The sequence below is a fragment of the Pezoporus occidentalis genome, unplaced genomic scaffold (assembly GCF_034315485.1).
Source record: "Pezoporus occidentalis ecotype Australia unplaced genomic scaffold, CSIRO_AGI_Poc_V1 ctg17, whole genome shotgun sequence".
NCBI classification, from domain to species: domain Eukaryota; kingdom Metazoa; phylum Chordata; class Aves; order Psittaciformes; family Psittacidae; genus Pezoporus; species Pezoporus occidentalis.
In genome coordinates this window covers 100,616-126,657 of record NW_026913531.1, presented here as the reverse complement: position 1 = coordinate 126,657, position 26,042 = coordinate 100,616, and the positions used below count along the sequence as shown (strand labels likewise).

At 42.5% G+C, this 26,042-nt stretch overlaps 1 protein-coding gene across 2 annotated transcripts; it reads left to right on the top strand.

The window, feature by feature from the left end:
* Positions 1 to 552: 552 nt before the first annotated feature.
* On the top strand, positions 553 to 26,042 carry PROSER2 (proline and serine rich 2). Of its 2 annotated transcripts, none has more exons than XM_062613651.1 (4): positions 553 to 624; positions 10,114 to 10,329; positions 21,224 to 21,476; positions 22,329 to 26,042. In XM_062613651.1, exons 2-4 carry the CDS (start codon positions 10,144 to 10,146, stop codon positions 23,318 to 23,320), a joined length of 1,431 nt encoding a protein of 476 aa, XP_062469635.1. In that variant the 5' UTR covers positions 553 to 624; positions 10,114 to 10,143; the 3' UTR covers positions 23,321 to 26,042. The 2 variants fall into 2 exon arrangements, with proteins under 2 accessions (XP_062469635.1, XP_062469633.1); XM_062613649.1 differs by having other exon boundaries at positions 21,224 to 21,479.

Genomic DNA, 26,042 nt, shown 5'->3' with positions numbered 1-26,042 from the left:
GCTGAAGCAGGAGACTTTTCACCTATTTTACCCTCAACATTTCCCAGTAGCTCAGTGACAGGACAACCTCCACAGATCCAACAATTTATCCCTCGTGATCGGGGCTAACCCTGACACCGGACCGGGAAGGGTTTTACCTCAGGGGTCTCAGACGAAGCCAGAGGTATCGCCTACCTCCTCACCCACCGCGGGCCGCCATGGCTGCCCGCCCTCACAGGGTGCTGTGGAGACCCACGGCGGCCACCCGGCGCACACGGTTGGGGGGGACGGACACGCGTTTAAACCGCGCACCGGAGGGTTCTGTGGCAAACTCCCTCGCAGCAGACCGCGCTGCAAGTAACCTCAGACGGAGGAGTACCGGCCTCATGCTCTTCCCAGAGCCTGGGACGAGAGCGACCGTCCCGCCCGGGCGAGGCGGAGCCCTGACGAGCCGCCGCTCTCCTCACAGAGCTGAACCACCCCGCCCCGGCGTGGCGCGGCGCCCGCCGCTTTAACCGCCCACCGTGGGTGGCGGCGGGGCGCAGTGCGCATGAGTTCGGGGTGGCTGCGGCGGACCCCTACCTACTGCCGGTCTTCTGCTGGGCTTGTTCCCCGTACCCGGGAGAGGACTGCTCCTTGGAGCCGGTGAGTGCAGGCTCCCCTCGCCCTGCGCGGAGCCTCGGCGCTCGGGCTGAGGGGATCTTCGCTTCTATTTTACCTCTGCTTCAGCGTTCGTCTTCCCGGAGCTGGCGGCGAGTGAAGCCGCTGGAGTGAGGCGATGAGCTCCGACCTTCTTCCTGCGCTTCTCTGTCTTTTTCAGCCAGCGGGGAAAGGTCGCGGAGCTCTGCGCGCGTTCGCCAGCCCGCGACAGGAACGGTTCAGTTGTGGAGTTATTGCTCGCTAATGGGTTTTTAATGATTTCCACCCGTTGTCGCCGGTTGCAGCGGTCGGGACGGCGGCTGCCCCGTGTTGCTGCGTTGGTTCTCGCCCGCTGCTCTCCCGGGTTGGGGCTGCGGGCTGGGACCTGCCTCCCGCAGCTCTGCCAGCGCGGAGAGCGGCTGGTACCGGAGAGAAGAAAGGCTGCTAGTTAGTAACTAACTGCTTCCCCGTTGCGGGCGAGGCGTAGTTTCATGGTACGAAGCTATGCGAAGGGTTATTTTTCTTCTGTTCCCCTTGTATTTCTTGTTCTTCCCCATCATATCCTGTCTGAAAGCAATTTGCGTGTCTTAACTGGCAACTTAGAGAAGGAAAGGTTTCGTAGCCGTACATTGTTAAACTTTGGATGTACGCTATGGCTGAGTGACTAAGGGTGATGGGAAAGAGCTGCCTTACTCCTCCTCATTGTTTTCTGACTGTCTGCAGTTGAATGTTGCCATTAGAAAAAAGTTGGCTTAAACAGCAGCAGATCTTAGTTCAAAACACTTCTTTTCCCTACCTTCTATCAGGTGCCTTTTCCATCTGGTGATGGTATGTGTGAGATGGCTGGTTGTTATTAAGATCATAATCCTAGGTAGTTCAGGCGAGGTTTAGTGTGTGAGAAAGAAACCACAACCTTAAAAGCACCCCCGGGATTTTCAGTAATGCAGGATCTCAGTGGCATGTTTCCTGGGTAGTTTATGCTTTAGTGTGGCACCGAGAGGAGCTGAACGCGGAGCTCTGGAGCTCTTGGTCCTGTGCATGGGCGTAGCAGGAGATGATTCCTGTGGGAACAGGGATGCAGGTGAAAGGAAAGAAATTTGCAGGATGTTGTCTCTGTTCTGAAAACTTTGCAAGGCTTTTAAGCTATAACAAGCTTCAGAAGTGTAAGTAACAATTATTTCCTCTCCTGTTCCTTTTATGAAGGGCACAGGAGGAAACGCTTCTTTCTAAACCCTAAAGCGTAAGTCTTAGTCTTAAAAGCTTTCACAATTTCTAGCTTAGGCTAATAAAGAGTTTTTTTTTTAAGACTTTTCTGCAGATCCTTGACTAATGGAGTGTTGCAGATGGACTAATTTGTACAGGTACTACTAGGAAGAATAGTGGTTGTGGCTTTTTTGCTTTCTTTGCAGTAATTACTGCTGTATAAGGGGGGAGCTGACATTTAAACAGGAAAAAAGAAGTTACTCACTGGCATCTCCAAAAAATGAAGATAGTCATTATTTCTCAGAAGTTAAATACATTTTTCCAGCTGTGTCTTTGGGGTTTTTATAACAGAGAGTGAGTGAATAAAATGAATTTTTATGCCTGGAAATACAAATAATGACCAACATTGGGAAGGAACAGAGAAATTCTATATTGCGTCTCTTTTGTCAATAGTAAACCTCTTCTCCTCCTGTTGGTTGTAACTGCTTTTTCTCGGCATGACTCTGAGAGAAATATTAACCAAGAATGTTGGCAGAGGGGCTTGTTGGTTGGATATAGTAACTGGAACAACTCAGCTCCTGAGCAGTTGACAAGGCTCAGGCTGAATGACCTTCTGAAATACTGGAGCATGAGGAGATGAATGTGGCTTTCAGAGCCAGCCAGGCAGGCTGTGTCAAACACATTACCAAGGCCTCCCTCTTTTTTTTTTTTTTAATAAATGAAAGCAAGGATTTTTAATTTCCAGTGTAACCAACTGCTTGAAGAGATCCTTTTCGAGTGGGTGTGTATTGATTATCCCTGTACCAAGGAAGGTCCAGGGTGAAACTTGACTGCTGTTTTCTGCCAGTGCTGTTCTCAGCTCTGTTTGCTTTGGGCAGGCAGACCTTTATGTACTCACATAGGAATGAAATGAGCATTAAATAAGCTGCTTTTTAAAGTAAACACCTCTGCTTTGTGCTCTGGATGTCTGCTGCCCTCCTCCCTCTACCAGCATAGCAGTCACAAGAAGAAACATTGGAAAGTAGCCTAACATCCAGCTGTGAGACTGTGACACAGCCGTGCCAGAGCTGAAAATCGTGTTGCTGTCTTAAATACTTTGCAAAACAAGATTTAGTTCACCTTTGCTGTGACTGTGGCAGTACTTGCATAATGAAGCCCTAAACCCCAGTGATGCTACACCTCTAACAAGACAGAAGTTGACTAATTACAGAGGAGTCTGTGCCTGAAACTGTTTATGTGCATTTCATGTTGCTGAAGTGTTGGCTGTCACAAATAGCACCACCCTGATGTTAACAGGGGAGGTGCAAAAAGATGTGACTTTAAAAGAATTGGACACTTCACTTTGTTGAAATTTGCATAAGGGCATCTGAAATCAAAGGAGAAATCAGCCATCAGCTGGATGTGTCTAAATGTGGATGTGATTGTATGATGCTGCATTGTATGATGCTGTGATGTATGATACTGGCCTAGACAGCTCTGGGTATCATAGGTAGCTTTACCACTAAGCAGATGCTGGCCATCAAATCTCAACTGGAGAGAACCAGTGAAAGCCTTATATTTGTCCTTGGGTAAGATCTTAATCTAAAGAAAAGTAACTACTTGTCACCTGCTTTGGTTTTATTTTCAGTTGGGGCAGGGAGCGATTTTGTCGATGTCAATGCTTGGGGAATGTGAGCACTTCAGGCTTTCTCTGTGGATTAAACTACCCGTGTTGGATATGAACCTTTGCCACTGGTCTTTGCTTTAGGCAGTGGGCTTCAGCTGAAGCTGTGATTGATGTAATGAACTGGGAGCAGAGTTTCCTTCCAAGGGATAAGGCAAAGATGTATGAGAATATGCCTCACCATTTTTTTTTTCCTAGATAAATTGTTTCTAGAGAGTGGACCAGTGTACTTGGCATCATCAAATCCTGCATTAGTATTCCACTGTAAGCAGTATTTCCCAAACACTCCAGAGAGGATGATGAGGTAACAAAGATCTAGGCTCTTGTCTTGTGTTGCCTTGGTTGTTTTCAGTAGGCAATAAAATTTCTGAAGTATAGGGTATCCAAAAAAAAACCTAAAAGAAGCTGTTCTTGAAAACCCAGACAGACCAGTTAAGAAGGAAGCACAGTATTGAACCCTCTTTTTCTGTTATCTTGAGGCATGGATTAACATGGTCAAAGGCGTGACCTTAGGCATTGTTTCTGAGCAAAGCATGATTTGGAGATTTCAGGGTAATAATTGATTTATTACTTAGGTGATGAAACGTTGGTTTGTGATTGTTTCCATTCTTTTTAAGTGGTTGCTACATATAATTTGAGATCCAATTCACCAAACCGTTTAAGCGAGTGATGAAATGTTGTAGCGAAGTCAGCTGGATTTTTTTTTTACTGAATTGGTGCCTTGCCCATCTAGTTCTTTTAAAAACTTATGTACACAGGATTAATTATTTCACTGTTGGCAGCTCTCACAAATTCTAGTGCTAGTTGTTTGAATGACATTCAGTGTGTTTCTTGAGGCTTCAGCTTCTATACTTACAACAAAGATTGTCTCAGTCCTCTTAGTTTTAAAACTAACAGATTTTGTAGCCTGTAGGGGAAAGTTTGAATTGTCACAAATGCACCACAGAAACCAGTAAGTTTAAACCAAAATATTGGGGTTCTTTGCATTAAATTCCCTTGAATTATGGGAGTCTTGTGTGGTTGCCAGCACTCCAGTTACTTTGATTGTAGTTGCACGTCTGTCCTGGGGTATTCTCACAGTAGAGTGGTAGCCTAAGTTCCCACTTTGCTAAACATTGTTCAGATTTCATCAACTCTTCTGAGAATCTCAACCAGAACTGATGCCCAAGAAAGTGTCTGTAAAGATGCTGTTGGCCTGGCTCTTGTTCAGAGGATGATACTGTCATAGACTGGGGGAGTGGGGTTTCTATTTTTGTTCTTTTTTATTTTTAGTGGTCACTATTTGTATTTGTCTGGATGTACTATCGGGACAGTCCCTCTCTAAACAAGGGCAGGACTGTTTCCTGGTTACTGGATCCTAAATAGCCACAACTGTTTCAGACAGACAGGATTGTTCATGAGCAGATAAGGAATGTGGGTCAAAATAAAATGCGTTAGCACATCATAACCATCTACAATTATGATATGGAGAAAAGTCAGAATTTAACTATGTTGGCCAGTTTTGGTTTATCTTGGTTCCAGAAAATCAGGGGTTGTCATCTGTTACTTCAATTTTGTTTTGACTCTTTCCAGTACTTAAAGGGGGCCTAAATCTGGAGAGGGCCTTTTTACAAGGGCATGTAGAGTTAGGCCAAGGTAGAATGGCTTTAAACTGAAAGAGGGAAGACTTAGATTAGATATAACTAAGAAGTTCTTCCCTGTGAGGGAGGTGAGGCCCTGGCACAGGTTTGTCCTTTGTAGGCAGTACTGTCACTTAGCCTATTATTCTACCAGAAAGCTTAAATTTTATTAGATATCACAAGAGTTGGACATGGGTTACCTCTAAACCACAAGGATTTACTCCTCATTTAATACACCGAAGAAGAAAAGAAGAATGAAGTTGCTGATAGCTCTGTTCGTAAGGAGGAAATACATCCACCACACTGGAACAGTTAATTTTGAGGAGCTTGTAGTAGCAATGGCTCAGTGAAGATGTGTGTCATAGGACAGTAGGTTTTAGTTTAGCTGTAATCTTGTACAGCAGGTTCCAAGGCATGTTGTAAGAGCACTTAATATAAGGAAAAATTCGTCAGGTTATTAGACACAAATACCTGGCCTCTTTTGGGAAGCCCTGTGCTCTCCTGACCACAATGTGCAGGAATGTGAATGAATTCTTACTCTCTGCTTGTCTTGTTGTACAAACTCTTCTCTCAGCATCTGCTTCTAACTGTCAGAGGCTAATGCAGATGGAGGTCTCTCATCTGCCCCTATATCATCTTTACAAAACCTATTCCATGGAATACTTCAGTGATCTCAGAGTACTTCCAGTTGTGTTTTTCCAGATGTTCAACTCTCCAAACTCAAGCACTGCCATGGAATGCAAGACAGCTGATGATGTACACAGAGATGACTGTGTGCATTGGTATATCTGTATACAGCTGACTGTATACAGATACTTTGAGATTAAACCTGGAAGTTCACTGGCCAGTTCTTCTGTTTCAGTTGTAGCACTAAGATAAAGCTGTTCGAGAACAGGAAAAGTGTGTGTAATGACGCTCAGAGAACAGTCCAGGCTTAGAAATCTAGCTTAAGAAGTTTTTCATGTAAAGAGCATTCTGGAAACTCTATGTATGGAGAAAGGAGGGAGAGACTGATATTGTGCCCCTTTAAAAATGTATGATATCTAAAAATTGTCAGCTCTGCTTACCTTAAATGTATTGTGCAGTAAATGGCATGATGCTGTCGGCTGGCTGGCTTTTGGCTCCTGGCTTATGGAACCCTTGACTTTAGCCTCTAAATGCCTTCCATTTTCATGGGATTGATTTTTTTTTTTTTTTTTTTTTTTTACTAAGCTTGTCCTCAAATAGGATTGTTAAACAATTTTTCCTGCTGCTACAGAAACAGTCCCTTGTAAATGCTAACATTGAACTTCAGTGAAGAGGTGATCTTAGTCAGCAAAAATAGCCCTTTTAAAAGGATAGGCTTATCTCAATGGCAACTTAATATAGTCTCTCTGAATTATGTGCCTCTGCCAAAGCAAAATTAAATCTTTGGAGGTAAAGGTCAATGTTAACTTCAGTTTCTTCCTCCTGCTCTCTGACAGCTATGCGTGATACGTGAATTGCACTGTTTTACATATCTCATAAGGCTAGCTCTAGTGTAACCGAGATAATTTCAGCTGATAGAATCACAGCTGCCTTAAGATGCCTTTTTGCTTTAATATTTGTGATCTTCTCTCCAAATAGTACTGCTTCTGTCACTTCTGCACTCCTGTATTGCAATCTGAATTTTTTATTGCATTAATCCCTGATGGTACAGGCATACTTCCCTTAAACCAGGCAAAACCTCCCCTAATGCATTGAATAGTCCAAGCAAGTAATCCTGTTGTGAGCAGCTTTCATATATAATGCATCTCTGAAGCTCAGCAGGAGCAGCCACCTGTCATCTTGCTGTTCTTGCTCTCTCTGAGGATGGGTACCTTGTGTTTGAACCCTTGCTTGTTGCCTAGATAATCCCACTGAAACAGGCAGTGGGGTCATCTTGAAATTCATTACATATTTTTTTTGTTATTTCTATCTTAGATCCACAGTCATTCACTTAATAGAGGGGACATAAAAAGGGTGAAGGGACTTCTGTGATAGCCATACATAGGAGGGGGATTTGTCTGTAAAGTGTGCTGTGTATGTATTGCAGCAATGCAGAGTAGCCTCACATCAGCTGTAGCTGCACCAGGTGCTGCATAGAGTTTCTCACTTAAAGCATCAAAAACACAGAAAATGAGAGAAATAATATATATGAATGGGTTATGATCTTATCGATGTGCGCCTTGAAGATTATGTGACGGAGAGAAGGGAAAAATATTTCCCCCCATGCCCTTTCTACAGGCTCACAGGCCTTTCTGAAATGAATAAAACTTCCAAAGAAGCCACAGCTTACAGCTCAAAAGTGGAACCAGTGTGGTAATGCTTGCTACTTGATCCTGTGTGGGTGGCTTTTCTTAACCAGTGGCACTCGCTGCCTTTACTTGTTGTTCAGGAGCTTTGTGTAACATCTGAGCTTGAGCTCCAAAATGAGTAACAGGAGCCTGTTGGAAGCAGAGTTATTTGTTGTTTAGAACCTGTGGGTTTAGTGTTTACTGCTACCAAATCTGTGTGTTCCTGCTGTCCTGGGAGCAGATAGCTTAGACCTGGTTCTGCTGTTGGAGAACACAGAACAGTACTCTTAAATACATTCTTCTCCATCAAAGTTTTGGGTCATTGTTTGGTTTCTTGATGGCTTGGATTAACATCCTAATTTGGTTAGTCTTTAAATGTGGGTCTTGCCTATGATATCTGTTGTTATCTGGAGCTATGACCTCTCATAGTCTATAAAATGTTCATGAACAGTTTAGAGTTTAAGTCTGAAGATCTGGTAGTGGTCTGTAATAATCCCTGAGGGACTGACCAAACATGGCATGCTCAGTTTGTATTGGGGGCAGCTGGATAAAAACTGGTGCTGCAGTTTAAAAGGGCTGACGAGTAGTAATACATATGTTATGTTGGATGTCAGTACTTGCCTTTTGCTGGTCCCTCCTTAGAAAAATACTTGTTCTCATAGCATCATAGAATCAACTACGTTGAAAAAGACCTTTAAGATCATGAAGTCCAACCATTTGAATAGTTTTCCATCTGAACATCGCCTTAAGTCATGGGATGAAATCCAAAATCAGTGGGAATTTTTTGTGAGTTTGAGATGTTAAGTTTTTCTCTGATTGTTTTGCCTTCTGAAATACATATTTATCTATTTGTGTGTAGCATTACAGAGGCATCAGTATCTCCACTGATTGTGTTGCAGTCTAAAAATGATTGTTTTCTTGTGTGTGTGTTTGTGTGCAGTGCCACGGGGTTTGTTGCAGATGGAGCTGTGGTTGCAGGATGTGTTTTTGATTCGGGCTGCTCTTTTCCAGTGTAGATTTCAGCAGCACAGCTTCTTGGTTTGAGCCTGTATGTGGCAACCAGAGGTACAGCAGCTACTGCAGTGCTTTCATGTCTGCCTGGCTTGGAATTCTGAAAACCAGGACCAACAGTATGTTTCTACCCCTGTGGCATCCCTTAAAGACTGTTATCCTGAAGATGGATTTTATCTATTATTAATGTTATTAATAGAAGAAAGAAGAATGTTCTTTTTATGTAAAGGGAAGGCTAAATTGTAATCATTAGACCTAATGTTTAACAGAAAAGCTATCGGATGCTTTTATTGTGGCAGTCCAGTGCTCTGTTTATGTGGGTTGTGCTCCCATGTTTAGCTACATTGTGTGGGAGCCTTCCCACACGACACATGCTGGTGCTACGGCATAGATGAGGGAGTGTTTGTATGTACCTCTGGTAATGTCATAGCCCTCTCCTGGGAGGAAAGGATCAGTGGGATGGAATTGTTGCTCAGTATTGGCAGATGTTATCTCTCTACTATGAAACACTAATCAGCTTACCAGGAGGCTCTGGTTTCTCAGCCCTCAGCTGACAGGTAGGGAGGAAGGAGAAGTAATCCGATTGAATTGGAAATGCAGACTTGACTTTGCTTCTCATGTCACCTCTTGAACCCTAATAAAGGGAGAAGCACTTGGGAAGCAGGACCATCTCATTTCATTTGGACAGTGTCAAGGTAATGGTATCCACTTCCCAGCTGGTTGCATATAACATGGTACTTCAGAAACAGCTGCTGCTTCCTGGTCACAGGCAGGGTGAGTGAAAAGATGGACTGTTAAAGAACAAGGCAATTTCTTGTTGCAAGGGAAGTCTTAATGTATGGAAAAGAGAAAGTAACTAGGTCCTACTTTTTACCCACTCCGTGTTTGTGCTGTTAGTGCAAAAGGGTGACTTTTGTCTTTGTGATACTTCGAGAATGAAGCAAGGAATTCTGCCAGAGTGTTTTGGGAGATGACAATTCAGAAAGGTACTACAGAACTGAGCACTGGGATACCTTGAACTGGGAGCTTTTGCTCCAGTAAGCACTGGTGTGCGTCTCTTCCATTAAGCATCTTCCAAATGTACAAGCACTGTTTCTTCATGGCTGAGTGAAATAAAAGCTCTGTAGCCTTAAAATGCAATTTTGCTGTGTAACGTGATGATGCAAAAATGACACCAAGTTCTGTTTGTGGATCTTTTACTGGGAGCAGTTGGCATAGAGCTGCTTCAGTAACACACAAGTTAACTACAGCAGTGTTAGGAAATGGACTGGATTCTATTTCCCTCATGTGATCAAATAAATAGAGTACTTGTCAAAAAAGCTAATAAAAGATGAAGACATTTGAACTGGGTCAGTTGGTATCTCAGCTGATGGGATTTTATTACTCTTAATGATGTGTCTTAATGGAAAACACAAACCCAATTTGTAGGATGGGTATATATGTGTGGTCCACGCTTGTAACTGAGAGACGTCTGGTTTGGAACCACATGAGATGGGGTACAGAACCTTGCTATGCTGGATTTTTAAAGTCACCTTCTAGAATAAGACCAGTTCTTCTAAAAGGTGCCCATAGATGGTAGGTGTGCTTCAGAACACAAAGATATTAACTTGTGTGGGATCTCTTTTCATTATTTATTTTCCATTCCTTTTCAAGTACTTTAAAACCAGATTTAAATGTAACACTGTTTTCATTTCTCTGTTTTCAGAAATGAATAAAGCTAGCAGCCCTACATAATATGCTGATGGCATTCTGTGCTGCATCGGGATCGATACATGAAGAGAGTGTGATGCCTGGAAATCTCCTCTCTGATTCTCCTGAAATGGCATCTGAAAGCTCTCCAAAGCATGCACGTGGGAGCATGGAGAGGGGTGGCAGTGTGGAGAATCGTGGCAGCCAAGCTAAGGGCAGAAATCTTGCCTTGGTAAGTGTTTAATGAGCCTTATGCTGAGTGATATAAATTACATTAGTAGCTTTGTTTACATTACAGGATTATTTGTGTTATTTAAGCATTGATTTTTGCTATTTCTGGTTCTAAATGGTTGCTTGTGGTCTTAGTCATTTCTGTCCTTTCAGTTTGCTAATAACTGTCCTGATTTGGGTACAACAGCTTGTTATTCTGATCTCATTGTGTCAGAGCTTGCAGAGTGCTTCTCTCTGACCATTCCTCCCAGACAATCAGAGATGGTGGTAAGGAGCACACGTTACATTGGGCTGCTTGGTCCACCCACCACCGATACATCTGCCCTCACTTTAAGTAGCTTGTAAAGGAACTTAAGGATAGTGTTTCATGCTTAAGCTTTTTGTTGACACTACTGAATGACAGTCTCAGCTTATTCCACCTTCATGTAATTAGGTGAGTAACAAGTATGTCACCATAAACAAAGGTGTCTTCACATTAGTGAACATGAGTGTGTGGCCATTTAAATAGTATGTGAGTAATTGAGGGAGTGGGATGCACTGCTGCATTTTTTTGAATGATCAGGATGATTCAGGCAATGAACCCAACAGTACTGTTTGTACTGTGACAGGCTAAGCCTAGAAAGCAGCTATGGTTCCTTGTATATGGTTTTTATCATTGCAACCATTTGATAAACATCCATTTTTAATTGAGGAATCTGGTAAACTTGCGTCCTCTTAATGCAGAGTTAGGCTTTTCATGTCTTTGTCCTCCCTGCTAGCTTCCTTGGAGTGAATTTTTCTGTGAAAGAATAAGTGGTAAAAATAAGTTAGCAAGTTGGTACCTGTATTTATCTATATACCTCAATGGTTTTGTGCTACTTCATGAGCTTTTTGGTATCTAGAAGTAATTCTAAAGATACTCCTTTTTTGTTGTTTCTAATGCAAATACATCTCTTAATACTGTGCTTGTATCCTTCAGCTTGTGCTGCTAGTTAAAACACAAAACGAGTATTACTAAATGTAGTCCCTTAACTGCTTCTGATCTGTGCTAGCAAAACGTTGTGGGGGAGCCCAGGAGCATAGCCAAGTGTTCCATTTGGGCTTAGGTATTTAGAGCATGATGTTCATTGTATGAAAACTGTTTGGATCTTAGAGAATTACAATGGGAGTTACACTTAGTTAAAGAATTACACCTTCATTTGATGCAGAATTATAAGTTAATTGTATGCATTACTCTGACTCCATTTTTCCAGGTTATCAAATCATGTTTTCATGTGGTTTATTCTTAGCTGCAGTAGCAGGTGTGAGACTGGCCATCTGAGAGAATCATTGTTAAGTAATGAGGCTATGTATAAATCAGTGTGTTTGTCCAGCCTCACCTTGAGTCTGCTGTGTCATAAAATGACAGATGCCCTTAGTCTAAGTAGGATAACATCATGTGATAACCCAGATGATGATGCATCAGCTAGAATTGGAATCCCTTCCTGCTCTGTAATGTTGTAATTTATAGATGGAGTAAAAGCTGGCTTCAGGTTTAGGCAATTCCCATCAGACCTATGCATCAGCAAAAGAAGTTCCAGAAGCCTTTAGTTTGTCTTGTTTGAGTTTATGCATGAAGAAAGCGAAGCATGTACCAATGATTTTAATTCTGGTGCCACAGATTCCCTTCCATGACTGTTCTTCTGGCACGTTCTAGACTGATACGGCTGACAGCTAGCAGGCATGGAATAACAGGTTAGGGAATGGAAATGCTCTTCAAGAAAAGCATAATTTCAGTTTGAATTTGAGACTGGGTTTGAACTGAGTGTGAAGGAAACTGTCAATTGTGATTGAGTAAATAGTAGTCAAGTCTTCAGTGCTGCTCACATCTTTCCTTTTTGTGTTCTGATGGAAGGATTGTTCCTATGCCTGATAGCTTTTGTCTGTTCAGTACTGAAACAGGCTTTAGAAATCCTCAGGATAAAAAGCAGTATTCTTCAAATATTTTCTATATCCTTATGTAATTGTCTATTAGAAGCATGGGGTTTATAGCTCACATGGGGATTGGGGGATTTGTAAGAGGAAAAGCTTGTTGCTGGAACATGCTCCTGGAGACCTTAACTTCCTGTTTCAGTAGTTTTGTTGTAAAAGCTCAGAAGATGTAGCAGCTTTGGCCTAATGAGAAGGCAGGGGTAGATAACTGTAGACAAATAATCTCATATTGGACCAATTCTGAGAAAGGAAGGGGCAGATTTTCAGACATGCAAGTTGGAAATGGAAGTAATTGCAGACTTACCTTCCTCTTAATGTATCACTTTTCTGTGTTGGTGCACCTAGAGACACAGGAAGGAAGGTCAGAGTTAAGTCTAATTTATAATTCTAATTTAGAATTAAATTTAATTTATAATTTTAATTTATTTTGGTATTTTTAATGGCCATGCAAATGAGAGAAGTATAGCAGTGTGGTTTTTATGGCAGGCCTGTACTGCTGTAGGTTTCTTCGTACTTGATTACAAAAAAAGAGCCGCTTAAGCTTCTTGGTGTCAAACTACATTAGTCACTAAATATAACCTTTGTATTGCATCTGTGGAATTCAAACCTAGGATGTGATAATAGAGACAAACACTTGGATGAGCTTTAGACTAAGCTGGCTGCTTAGAGCTGGTTTGGCTGACTGTTGGCTGTCCTTGCATACTCTGTGTCTGTGCTGGCATTGCTTGCTGTGGAACTGGTTGTCAGTTTAGGGATGATGGACGTGAATTGCCATGTGCCAAAAAGGTTTTAAAATTCCATGCGAGTGATTCCTACCAGTCAGCTGTTGTCAGTTCAGTTTAATTTTGGCACGTCTCAGCTTCTTACCTGCACAGGGGTGCTTTTAGTTAATCGTTGACAATTGCAGTCCTTAAAGCCAAATGTATTTATTTTTAAATGGAAAGCAAGGTGCTGATGTCCTGTCTTCATTGCAGTAGAATTTTCCATATAAATGATAGATGTTTGGGTCTGGATTTAAGCTGCCAAATCTATCGCAGCAGCTGAAGACAAGAGCTTACTTTTAGATGGGAGGAATGCTGGCCTTTATTTTAATCTTGCACCAACTTCTATAACCATAAAAGCTCTTACAAGATGTTAATTTGAACATATATTCTGTTTTTTTTTTAATGAAGTTTCTTTAATGGGGTTTTTCTTTAATAAAGACATGCTTGGCAAAAGCATGTGACAGTTGTACCTTCCTGATACATGGAATCAGTTGTGCTATCCAAAGAGAAGGGAAAAACCCCAACTCTGTTCTCCTTGGCAATTCTGACTGCCGAAACCCATTCTTGAATGACACTCCTTGATATGTGGTGTGAGAATTAACTTGCACTAAAATACAGTTACAGCAATTTAGGGACACTTAATTCAGAGATTAAAACTAGGTCTTCGTGTTTTTAGAAGCAATTTGACTTGTTCCATTGACTAATAAGCACAGACCAACTTCCTAAAATCAGTCCTTCTTTTTCAGTGCTTCACTCTGGTAATTGTACTGTATATCTACTCTCAGCCATGAGTAACTGCTTTAGTTTCTAGGTGTGAATAAGATGCTAGGACAATAGTATCGCCTGTGAAATCACACCAGAAGGTGGTGGTTGTACCTGAAGTGAGCTGCGCTATTTAGAATAAGCTGTATCAGTGCCTTGGATCTGTTGATATGACTTCAGTCTTATACCTTCTGTATGTTAACATGTTTTATTGAGTCATAGGTTTGAGAGATAGTGAGTTCTTGTTCTCAATGGATCATGCTGTGGTGATATTGATTTAATTTTTGCCCTTGGTTCAGACAGATCCTCAGTTAACACTAGAGTTCATCATCGCTCTTTTTGGGGCAATGGTGACCCCCAGAATTTGGTCAAATGTCTCTTTCTTTTGTGGCTTAAATAGGCAGATGCCTATGATTCTTAATAGATGTTGCTTATTCTGTTTGTTATTTCTTCAAACAAGCTTCCTTTGTGACTCTAAGGCTTGACACCCAGCCACTGAAGATGGTTTGTCCCTACCAGGCACCTTTAGGTGACATGCTGAACACTGGTTGCGTAGACAGGAAAAGCAAGTGAGAAGTCTGAACCGGCTCAGTATCTTATTTCACACACTCAGCCATTTAACTGAGGGTTGTCCTGGTTATTTTGTAGTTATGTTTCTTGGAGCCTAAAAATTATAGTTGCTATGGCCTTTATCTTTTTTTTGGATCAGTACAGCTAATTCAAATGTAACAGACCTGCCTTTTAAGTGCACTATATTGCTGACTCTTTGCCCCAGCCTCTCTGAAGAGGTCCTGGGATTCCAGTATAGTTTTAGGAGTTACTGGGAAAGGCCATCTTGTCTGTTAGCCCACTGTCACTTTTTCTGTCATAATTTGAGTGTGCAGAGTCTTGTGATGCCGAGCTGCACTTCAGGTACAGTAAAGGGAAAATCCTGAGAGACCCCTCTGATAAATTAATGTGTTTTTCCCCTTGATATTGATACTCTGCAGGCTTTACTGTACTACAGGTCTTTCACCATGCCTAAGGACCTTGCCAAATAACAATACACACAAAAATGAGAGGAATTTTTGACTGTTTGCTATTTTCTATGGATACAGCTGTCTTTGGGCAGGTGGAAGCCATTCCTTACAGGGTGTGGAGGGTGCTGTGCTATGTTTCAACCACTTGAAATTGATATTAGTATGACTTGGAAGCAGTATGCCTTGGCAAAAATAAGAGTCATTATTCCTACCAGCAGCGGAGAGGAATTGGGGCTGGAGGACTGCTTGCTTTGGACCGTAAGTGTGGAAATAGGGTAAAGAGCCTGCCTCCTAGCAAGGAATGACCTTGCTGTGAAATGTGTTGGTGAGAATATAGATCCTGAAGGCAATTTACTCTGTGCAGAAACTGCATCCTTCTGTTTCAAAGCAGGATATGGCAGATGAAGATTATTCCAGCAGGTGGGCAGCTCTGCTCTGAAACCCTCACTGATAAGTGATCCTGAACTCCCAAGGCGGTTTCTTTGTACTTCACTACTTTTCAAGGAATACTTGGATTAGAGTTTCTATAATGTGAAAGCAAATTTCCACTTACCTCGCCTTCAGTGTGAGTAGAGGTTTGTTGTAATGATGTGGGTGGTGAACCTGTATACCAAAATACATACAGGCTAAATCTACCTACCACCCATTCATTCTTCCCTGTTTCAAAGCATAATGTGCTCCATTCTCCCAGCCTTCCTGTGCAGCCACACTCTGAGCACTCCTTGCTTTGTTCTGGACCCTGCCCAGCTTGGCTGCATCCTTTCCAAAGTTCAGTGACTGAATCTGAACTCTGTGTTCCAAATGAGGATGCGCTGCTATTTCATCACCCTAGTTAATATATCCCAGAATGACACCTGTATACCTGAGCTGAGCTCTTTTGACCTCTTTATACCACTTAAACTGACCTACAACTTGTGTTGCCACTAAGACACTTCTCATCACTCTATATTCATGTGGGTTTTAGCTGAATTTCATCTTAAGGGCTACCAGCACACTTGTATGGCTCAGGAAGGTCTCATTCTGTCCTGCCTAGCTCTTGCAGCAATGTGCTCCAGCAGAAGGGGATTAACAAATACTAAGTTAATTGTCTGCTGTTAGTGAAGCATCAAAAGTTCAGAGGTGTCGGGATAAATCTGTTTAGGACTTGTCTTGTTTCATTATACAGTTTATGATGCATCATGATACTTCTCAAAACCAGCAGTCTCTCCCCTGCCCTTGGTTACAACGATACCTTGCAGTAACTTCATCCAGGCATAGTTTCCTTATTCATCTATGAGTGTATTTTTGGGGGCCATGTCATAAATCCTTCAAATTGACTTCTTGTGCTTATACCTATTGGCCAAGTCACTACCCCCCTTGTGAGAAATAAGATTGGCGTGAAATGACTTGATTTTTGTAAAAAGAGTTTAGTGGCTGTTGCCTGAAATGTCTCCCAATTTTTCTCTGTTATTCTAACATAGAAATTAAAGGGAAGAAGAAATTATAAGCTCATCAGCCTAACTCTGATAATCAAGGGGCTGTCTTTAGAGTTTCAGTAGATCTGGCATTGCTTTATCTTGCTTTTTTAAAAGTAGGTTAGGAATAGTTTAATCAGTTTATGACTTTAGTTTATTTTAAAATACTTCTAGATGATTTGTTTCCTCACTTAGGACCTATTGATTATATGCTTTGCTGACTATTAGGAAGCACACAGGTACAATTATGTTAATAAACTGAAGAAAACAGCATTCAGTATTATAGTCTTCCTCACCAAATGAAGTGGTATTATCAAAATCATCAGATAGTGGCTTGTAAAGGAAGTACTTTTTGACACAGCACACAATTAAGCTATGGAACTCATTGCCACAGAATGCTGAGTGCCAGCCATTTACATGGGCTTAAACAATAAGATGAATTCATGCTGGAACAGCTCATTAAGGGCTATTAAGTTCAGAGATATGGATGCAACTGGGAAGTCCTTAAGCCATGTATTGCTGTAAACTGGAAGGGTGTAGGGAAGAAGAAGATAAATCCATCCAATTGACAGCACTACTCTTCCCCTCAGTCCTGTTCCCCTGACCTGAGCATTACTGGTGGCTGAAGGCAGGCTACTGAGCTAAGTGGGCTTTTTGTGCTGATCCTGTATGGTAGTTCATGTTCTTACCTGTAATTCACTCTCTTCCAACTTCAGCAATGCAGCGGTATGAGCCATTGCTTCCCCTTTCTGCAAATATAATCAGAGGTACTTACCTTTTTCTTCTGTGCTGAAGCTTTTGTACCTGTTCCAGTCCTGTTCCTGCATTCAGGGCTTTCTGTTTCACCCGTTTCACAGGAAGAACTGCCTGCCTTGTTACTAGCCTAGGGTCTAAGAGGTGCTACATTGGTCTCTTTCTACTACATATTAGAATAGTTTGCTCCCTTCATGTTTTTATTTGAGAAGCATCCATTCACTTCTCTCCCATGGAACTGTGCCTATTAAGTCTTTGGCACTGTCAAGTGATTGATGACAAATCAGTTGAATCTGGTGTTCTCCTGGTATTCTGCTAATTGGTTCTGCTTGGTTCTCTAGCAGTGATCAGAAGAATGATGTTTCTTTTTTTAACCACTGCAGATGTCTTGTGGCTTTCCCTGCTGTTCTGCTTCTGTCAAAGCTGTGCTGGGCTTACGATAGTAGGTTTGGATGCAATGTGAAGAATTTCTTCAGATCAGGTGAAAAACTGTGGGCCTCTGCTAATAAGTCCTTGTTTTGAACAGGTAGGAAAGGGATCTTTTCTATGAAACAGTTTGTTGTTTTTTTTTTTAATCCCCCCTTTTTTCCTTGTTTCTTTTTTTTTTTTTCCTTCTTTTCTACCAAACACTGTCATAACAAACTCTTTCCTTTTTGGTGTAAGCAGGAAATGTTTGGCTGCACAGAGATCTAAAATATTAATGCCAGCTGAGCATACTCGGCTATTTCAGCTGTTTGCATCCTAAATGTCTTCTGTCCAAGCAGTCTTTTTAATCCTCAGCTAAAGCACAGTGTTCAAGTTTGAAATTCAGGCTTTTTACAGTAGCATTAGAGTCAGCAGTGTTAATCGCATGTGAGATTTAGTTTTGGGAGATGTGTTAGTGTATAAAGAGTAGGGAGTTGGTGGAAAGTATGAGGCAAATAACTTGAGTAGCTAAAAAGACTCAGGTAAAACCCAGGTTCTTCAAGGAGAAAGAAGGCCTGGACTGGAAAACCAGCCCAGAAGGAAGAGGAACTGTGCCAGTCCTTGGACTATGTGGAAAACGAGCTAATTACACATAGACGTGGCAACCTGAGCTGAAACTGGCACCTGTTAACTATAGCATTCCTCCCATCTTTCTGAAAGCTTTACAATATTACAAGTAATACAAGTGGGCATTTTACAATACACCATTGTTGTCAGACCACTGGTAAAGCAAGTCACTGCTTGCTTTACATCTCTCAGCTCCTTTGGTTTGACCAACTTGAGTAGGTTTATTTTCACTGTGCTATTATGTGTAAAATGGCACTAATTCCATTTGTCTCACAAACTGCAACATGCCTTGCCTGAGGGAGTTTGTAGGCAGGTTGGATGCCTTGCATCTCAGTTCAGTGACCTGCCATAAGGCTGCCCACTCTCCAGGGCTGCTGTCCTTTGCTGAGGAAATGTGACACTGGTCATCTTGAAGGGAAACTGCATGAGGAAAGAGATGGAAGTACTAACTGAGATGAGGTTGGCCTTTCACATCTAGGTATGCATTTTACTACAGATGTATTTGCAAAGGGATGGTCACTCATTTCAGATCCTTCATCTAACAGGAAACTGCTTGTTTCAGCACGATCCATGAGGAATGGTAAGTTAGGCAGAGCTCTGCTGACCAATCCTCCTGCAAATTTTACCTGGTGTGGGAAGACACTGTGTCTTACAATACAGAAATAGAAGGATGGAAGAAAGGCCTTTTGAAAGTCTTTGCTTCAGTTCACATACTGTTTTACTGAGCTCTTGATCAAAGGAGTTAAGCTCATGTGGGACCAGTTCTTTTAAATGAACAGTGTGGTGCAGTCACTTCTGTACTTCTCCACATTCTGGATATGCTGCCCACTATGAACTTAAACACAACCCCCTCTTTTCATTTGCCTGTGGAAGTGGGCTCTTGCAATGAGCTCACCCACAACAAAAGCTTCTTGGAGTCCTGTCCAGCTCCAGCTAGTGCCTACCTAACAACAGCTCCTTTCCTGTCATTCTCTTGCCTACTACACATAGCAGCTGAATGAGTATTTGGGTGGGGAAGGAAGGAGATTGCAACATCCATTAGGGAAAAAAAAAAGAGAAGAAAAAGGCCTGTCTGTGTCTGACTTTTCAAGTGCAGCTGTAAAACTTTCCTTGGCCTTTGAAAAGGGAGCTCTGCCATGTGGTGGCTGCGAGCTGAGGAATACGTCAGCCTTTGAAGTTAGTCCTTTAAATAGGCAATTGCAAATGGCATCAAAACTTAAGCTTTGGTAGCAGTTTTGCTGCAAGCTGGAGTAAATTACTTATTCTGACAGTGCACTGTGGATGGTAAGACTAAGTTACAAACACCCACACCTCTGTGTGTCTTTCTCAGCCATTAGCCCATATTCACCCTGATGCCAGTAAGTCTGAATCTCTAGGATTGTAGTTGCAGCATGAACCCCTTGCAGGGGAACACGGAATTGGTTTCAACAAGACTCCAGTGCTCTGCTTTAACAGAAAACTTTGCCAGCAGTGACTGCAGACTGCTGTGTTCACATGATTGCAGCCACAGATAAGAAAACCTGCCCTGAAGTGTCTGAACTAAGAGTGGCTGAAAGGCTGTGTCTGTCTGCTGTAAAGAAATGAATGAAATACAGGGCAAGTGTTCTACAAGCCACACAGCAGAAGGCAACCAAGAGCCCTAAAGCGTTTATTTTCTCATCTCTAGTGTTTGGAGTGCTTAGATACTAGCTGCCACATGGTACAATGCAGCACTTCATAGCTGTTAATCTATAGGCATTGCTTTTCTACAGAGGTACATTGTTCTTATTTTTAATGCTGAGGATGGGGATAAAAGCTTTGTGCAAGGAGTTGAATTAACAGGTAGAGCTACACACAGTTTAATGTAAGATGATCTGAACAGGCACGGTGAGTTTGAAGCAAGTTGTGCTGCCCTGGCAAGAACATGTCTACCTCTTGGGTATTTGCACTGTATACCTTGATGGACTTACCTAAACTCTCCCAATCTTCCACTGAGAAGTAGCCTTGTTACCTTGCTTATATGCACAATTAGATGCCCTTGGAGAAGTGAAAAGTAGAGATGAGAAGGGAAACTGTCTTGTACTGCTTTGCTGGTGCCTTCTTGTTAACTTACTGATGGCAAAAGTTTCCACTGTATGCTTGGTGGGAGAGAAATTCAGCCCAGAAAAGGGAAAAACCTCACTTCTCAACAATAGTTACATTCCAGAACTTACACAGCTCTCCTGGGAAATGTCTTTCCTGTATCCATTGTCTTAATGTAGTGCCTTTCCTAATCATTCTTTGTCATCTCCAAGCTTCTGGAAAAGTGAGTGTTTCCCAGGGTGTAGGTGGAGGGAAAAGAGTTTGTGCATTGCTGCCCAGTTTCTCATAGTGATAATGTGTTAATCAAGTTAATCAAGAGAGGTGACTCATAGAAAATGAAGACTGGGTAACCCAAGTGGTTACTTATCACTTCTGTGGTCTACAGGATTGTTTCCTGCTGGAGAAAATAGCCCAAGGCACTTCATGAAGATGTGTTTATTCTAAAGCAGTATTTATTCTGAGTTTTTCCTTTCTGTAATTCAAAGGTAAAATCTTTAGACACCATCTCCTCCTTATTATTAGTTCTTTGAAATCTGCCTCTAGAAGGCAAGTCCCATTTGGTCTGGAGCAAAGAGGGAGTCAGCTTTTTTGCTGGACTGTCCCAAATGTACCTTTTCCCTCCCATGCTGCTCCCCAAGCCTTGTCCCTGAACCTGACACAGAAACTGAAGCAGCTTACTCCACTTTGGAGCCTGAAGAAACTTATCTTAACCCTTCTAAAAACACAGATTTAGTGGTTCCATTTTCCCTCTGCTTTTATGATCTTCTAGAATTTGTTCAGTCCAACTCAAATGGATGCTTGTTTGCTGAACTGAAGTTAGGTACTTTAAAGGATGAAATACCAGTTGCTGTTCTTCAGTCAAAACTAATGCCCTGTAAATTCCTATATTCTGCTTTTTCCTCCTGCATTGTACAGGAGACAGTGCCTCTTTGGGCAGGGATGAAACAGCAAGCAGGAGCTGTTTCTGATGTGACTGCTGCCTGTTAATCCTGCCCTTTTCTACCTTTGAAAAGAGGCTCTATATTTGCTATCAGTGGACTTTTACCTGTACTTACCTGTAGGGTGTTAATCTCTGGCTTTTTTCCTTTCCCCCCCTATAGGATGATGAGAGTCTGAAATACTTAACTCATGAAGAGCAGGATGTCCTCATGTTCTTTGAGGAAACCATAGATGCCTTAGAAGATGACTTGGAGGAGATGGTCCTACGTGACAGTGGCATCCACTGTCAGTCTCCACGATCAACGGAAGAAACTGTGTCCAGTCATTCAGAGACTGAAGATATCATCGACTTAGTACAGTCCACACCTGAGAGTAGTGACCATGAAGGCCCTCCTAGCAGAGATACAGAACCAGGTAGTAGTATTGCTTGAAAGTGTGGGTTTTCCCTTTGACCCAGCCCTACATATTCCAATTCTCCTTAGAACAGCTAAAAAAATTCTGTACCTTCCTTACTACCTCCAGATGAATCTCTTGCATATCAGGAGCAGTAAGGACCATGATTTTAATTTGACTCAGGATTCCTGAAGTTCTTCTTGTTACTATAATGCTTTTTCGTCACCTCATGGAGGTCATGACTATGATTAAGTTGTTGGGCTGCTATCTCAGCCCCTGCCTGGTGACTGAGGTCTAACAGAACTGAGTGTTATGCAGAGTCATTGCAGCAAGGCAAATTGGTGCTCATCAATGTGTTCATGCTCTGCTTCTCTTTAAGACCTTTTAAGACCTTCTCCAAGAGTTTTAAGACAGCAGATTGTTTGTAGTGTTACTTTGTGTGAAAAAGGCACATGATCCTATCACAGTAAGTTTGTGACAAGATAGTGTCATGGTCTTCACCCTGGAGTTTTCTCTCTCCGTTTGTGGAGTGTGGATTTATCAGGTAGTACATCCAATGGGATGTAATGTGTTTATTAAAAATAAGAATTGCAAAACTGACAGAAGAGGCAGCCACTGAAACACAATTTTGTGAATGAGTGGCAGAAAGAACATTCTAGTGTGACTGCGTTGTAAATATAGCGATGTGAACTACAGCATCGCCTATGAGATGCCATTGCTGGGAGTTCAGTTAGAATTTCCTCCAGCAATGTGGGCTGAGTTCGGGTCAGAAAGTTTAGTGAGGGGAATACTGACGCTTGCTGATCTTAGGTGAAAGCAAGCCTTGTATTCTGCTCTGTGTGAAGGCTTAATGTTGCTGCTTTGTCTTTTAAGTGTTGGATGCTACCAGGAGAACTGAGAGCCCGAAGCCAGCTGTACCTGCTGACCTTCCCCCACATCCTCCCGTACCACCACCACTGATGTCTGAAACCCCTCCGCTTCCTCCTCCACTCCCTCCTCCAGTGCAGCATCCCAAATTGCTTCGTTCCATCCCCACTCCGCTCATCATGGCCCAGAAGATGTCTGAGCAGCAGGCAGAGAACAGGGTGTGCTTCCCCAGTGCCCTCAAGGAAGGGAATTCAGACAGGAGGAAAACCCCAGTAGTAAACGGTGATTATTCTGTGGCTCCAAAGCACCCTCCTGCCCCTGCACCCAAACTGCACCGGTTTCCCAGCAACATCAACATAACAAATATCAGTGGCAAAGAATTCAATGAGACTATTTCCAAAGCAGCAGTTAACGTCCAGGAGCGGAGAGCTCAAGTGCTGGCCAACATCAATGGAGGAGCTCTTCTGGCGGCTGAACTGGAGGAGAAGCTGCAGAAGAATGATTTCTTGTCACGTAACAGAAGCTCATCCTTAAGGGATCTCTCCTCTGAGCAAACACGATACGAGGCCCTGACAAAACTTGGCCTAGTTAAGGGAAAGACAGCTCAGGACCAAGTGGACCATGCCCCAGGCACTCAGCGGCTTGATGTGCAGCCCAAACAGGCAGATGCTGTTCCCAATGGATATCAAAACATCCATGAGATCTTAAAAAGCGAGCCCAGCCCTTTCCTTCCTATGGGCAAAACTGTAACAATCAAACCAGAGGTAGCTCTTGCTGCTAACAAGGTCAGCAGCACACAGCAGAACACAGTAAAAAGCTTTAATGACTATAAGCAGCCTAGTCTAAACCTGGATATGAGGAGGAGGTCGGGTTCACTGCCTCGACCTTCAGGATTTCGATCCCAAGGAATAACGGTGAAGTTTTCCGGCCGTGGCTCAACAGAAGAAGCGAGGAGAGAGGCACTTCGGAAACTGGGACTGCTGAAAGAGACTGCGTAATCCAGATTGGAATGTTGTGGCAACAGGGGAAAGTCATGGCATGGCTTTGTGCTAGAGAAGTCCCAACAGGACTGGGATCCATTTAGAATAAGGAAGGGGAAGTTCTCTGCCTCAGGCAAGCTAAAGAGGCACTAGACACTGTGGAATAACTACTTGTGTTTATCCCAGAAGGACCTGCACCACGTATAGTCATCTACAGCAGAGGGTTTAAGCTCTCCTTTCTACAGAGATACTCATCTCTTGCTCTTTATGACTAAGAGGAACTGTATCTAATGCTGCAGCAGACAGCAGGGTGTTAATGGAGTGTACAGTGCAGTATTGTTGTACATAGCAAACTGAATGGCGAATCCTCCTCCTGCTCTTTCCGCAACCAAAACAGAGCGCTCCGTTTGTCTCACCCACACGTGTGTGTATGTCTGTGGGAGCTTGAGATAATGTCAAAGCTGAAGTGACTGTGGCCTATGTTATCTGGCTTGGCTTCTTTCCCTACAGTGGTGGAGTCTCCTGCTTCCTTGTGTCCGCTTGATTCAAGACAGTACAAAGGGCGGTTCTGTTTTGACCTTCTTAACAGAGCAGCCTGAGCTCTTGAGTGGGGACGGCATCCCTCTGCTGCTTCACTTCAAGTCCTGCCTTTCTTCCCAGCCATCTGCTTCTTGGTCACGCTCTGGCAACCTACATGTCCAGTGAAAGGCACCAGATAAGCAAGCCTCAAGGATATGCACCATGCACTGGTTCTCGCACTGATGGCCAAAGAGTCTCCTGACAATCTGTGACCCTGGTGATGATCTTGCAGTGGAGTAGCCATAGGAACAAGTTAACTTTGTACCACCAAATGGAGAACCTTATGTCAAAAGTCTTATCTTTTCAGGTTCCTATAAAGAAACTGTTACTTTCTGAACAGTAGCTGTACTACAGGGAGTAGTTGGAAGTTCTGTTACTTCTAAAATGTGTCATTTGATCTTCCTGTAGTTTGACAGCACTAATAACCCTCTGTTCACAGCCTTATTTGCTTCTGCCCTGCCAATGTGTAAGAGAAGTTACAGCCAAAATTCTTTCAGGCTAAGTGGAGTTACAGGAGAGCTGTATGTTAAGAGCACAGCACTCACGATCCAAGTTGGTGTTATTTTGTGTTTGTTCAGTAGAACTGCTTTTAAAATGGTCCCAAAACAGATTTGTATGTTGCTATGATAGTTTTTTTTTGTATGGTAAAGATGTTCTTCCACCTTAAACGCCCTTTGTTTTTTGTACACCCAAACCCATCAAGAATAGCCATTTAAAAACCAAATGCCAAACTTCAGACCCTCTAAATTGTGTAATATTCCTCCGTGTTGAAGAGTTCTCAGTGGTCTGGCTGTTTTCTACAGGGAAAAACTCACTCTCTGCACTTTCTAAAGCCTGAAGCAAGCCCCTCTTCTTTCCTGAGTAGCTGAGTAGTAAACCTGGGAGCAGAGGAGGGGAGTGGCTATACCAGAAACCGGCACACCCTTCAGCCAGGAGCTCTGACATAGCTGTGATAAACAAGCTTGTAGTTCTTCTGATAAAGCATTTCAGACTTGCTGAGCTGTACTTGTAAGTGAAGCTGTCGTGAAGGAAAACTCTTTGCGTCATTCTCAACCTGCCTCATAAGTTAAAGGGGTTTTGGGGGGTTTATTTTAATCATCTGCTTGCTGCTTCCATTTTGAATTGTGTTATGGTATCTGCCTGGTTCTGTTATGTACTTATTCTTTTCAGCCTTTTCACTGGGTAGGTGATAGTGTTCCTCACTGCGACAGGCTTACTATACCTAAGCAATTGGTAATTAAAGTATGTGGCCTCAGCCTGGCAGAGCACTTGTGCATGCATAATCCAATGTGAGAAGTGCTGCTGGAACAAAAACCGCTGCTTGTATGCCGTGAGTACAGCACATACTTATCTTGCTGGCCTCTGAGTCTGTAGTCCTAAATCAGAAAGGCAAGGGAGCACATAAAATACACCCAAGCACCTAATTCAGTGCAGCCTAGAATGGAGTGGCTGCTGCATCATAATTTATTAACATAACCTGCTCAGTAAATGTAAATGTTTCATCACCTTTGTGCTTTTAAATCCTGTTAAAGCAAATTCTTCATTACGGATGGGAAGTGTGTACAAAGCAGTCTTCACATCTGTATCGTTTCTTGCCAGCTCTTCTTTGACTTGTTTACAGCTAAGAGTCCATACTAAGCAAACAAGGGGGAAAAACCCCAAACCAACCCTGACACTAATTGTATTGAAATTCAGGCCTATTCAGTAACTCTGTAACATAACCCTATTTAAAAAAACATAAGGTAGATGTTTAATATCTAAAGTTAATGCACTCTGAATTAGCTGGGTCATGTTCTTTCATCCTTCGTGCAGGGCCATGTCCTCAACCGCTGGGAAGTGAGAGTTAGATCTTCATTATGTAAACCCGTTTCTGGCCAATAAGGACTTGGAGCAAGGTATTCATCGCAGCCCTTCATTATAGCAAATATCCTACTGGTAAATTCTTCTCTGTGCCTAAAACTGTAGTAAGTAAAGCCATGTACTAAATGAAGTTAAGAGTCTAGCTGCTAATAACCTGTATATAAGTTTAGCTCTAATCTGTGTATCTCGTTTTGTGTGTATATGTTGCTGTGATTTTATTTTATCCCTTTGTGTTAGAGGTAACTGTCTTGCACAAATCTGATAAATCATCTATTAAACTGGGATAAAACCAATGAAGCCA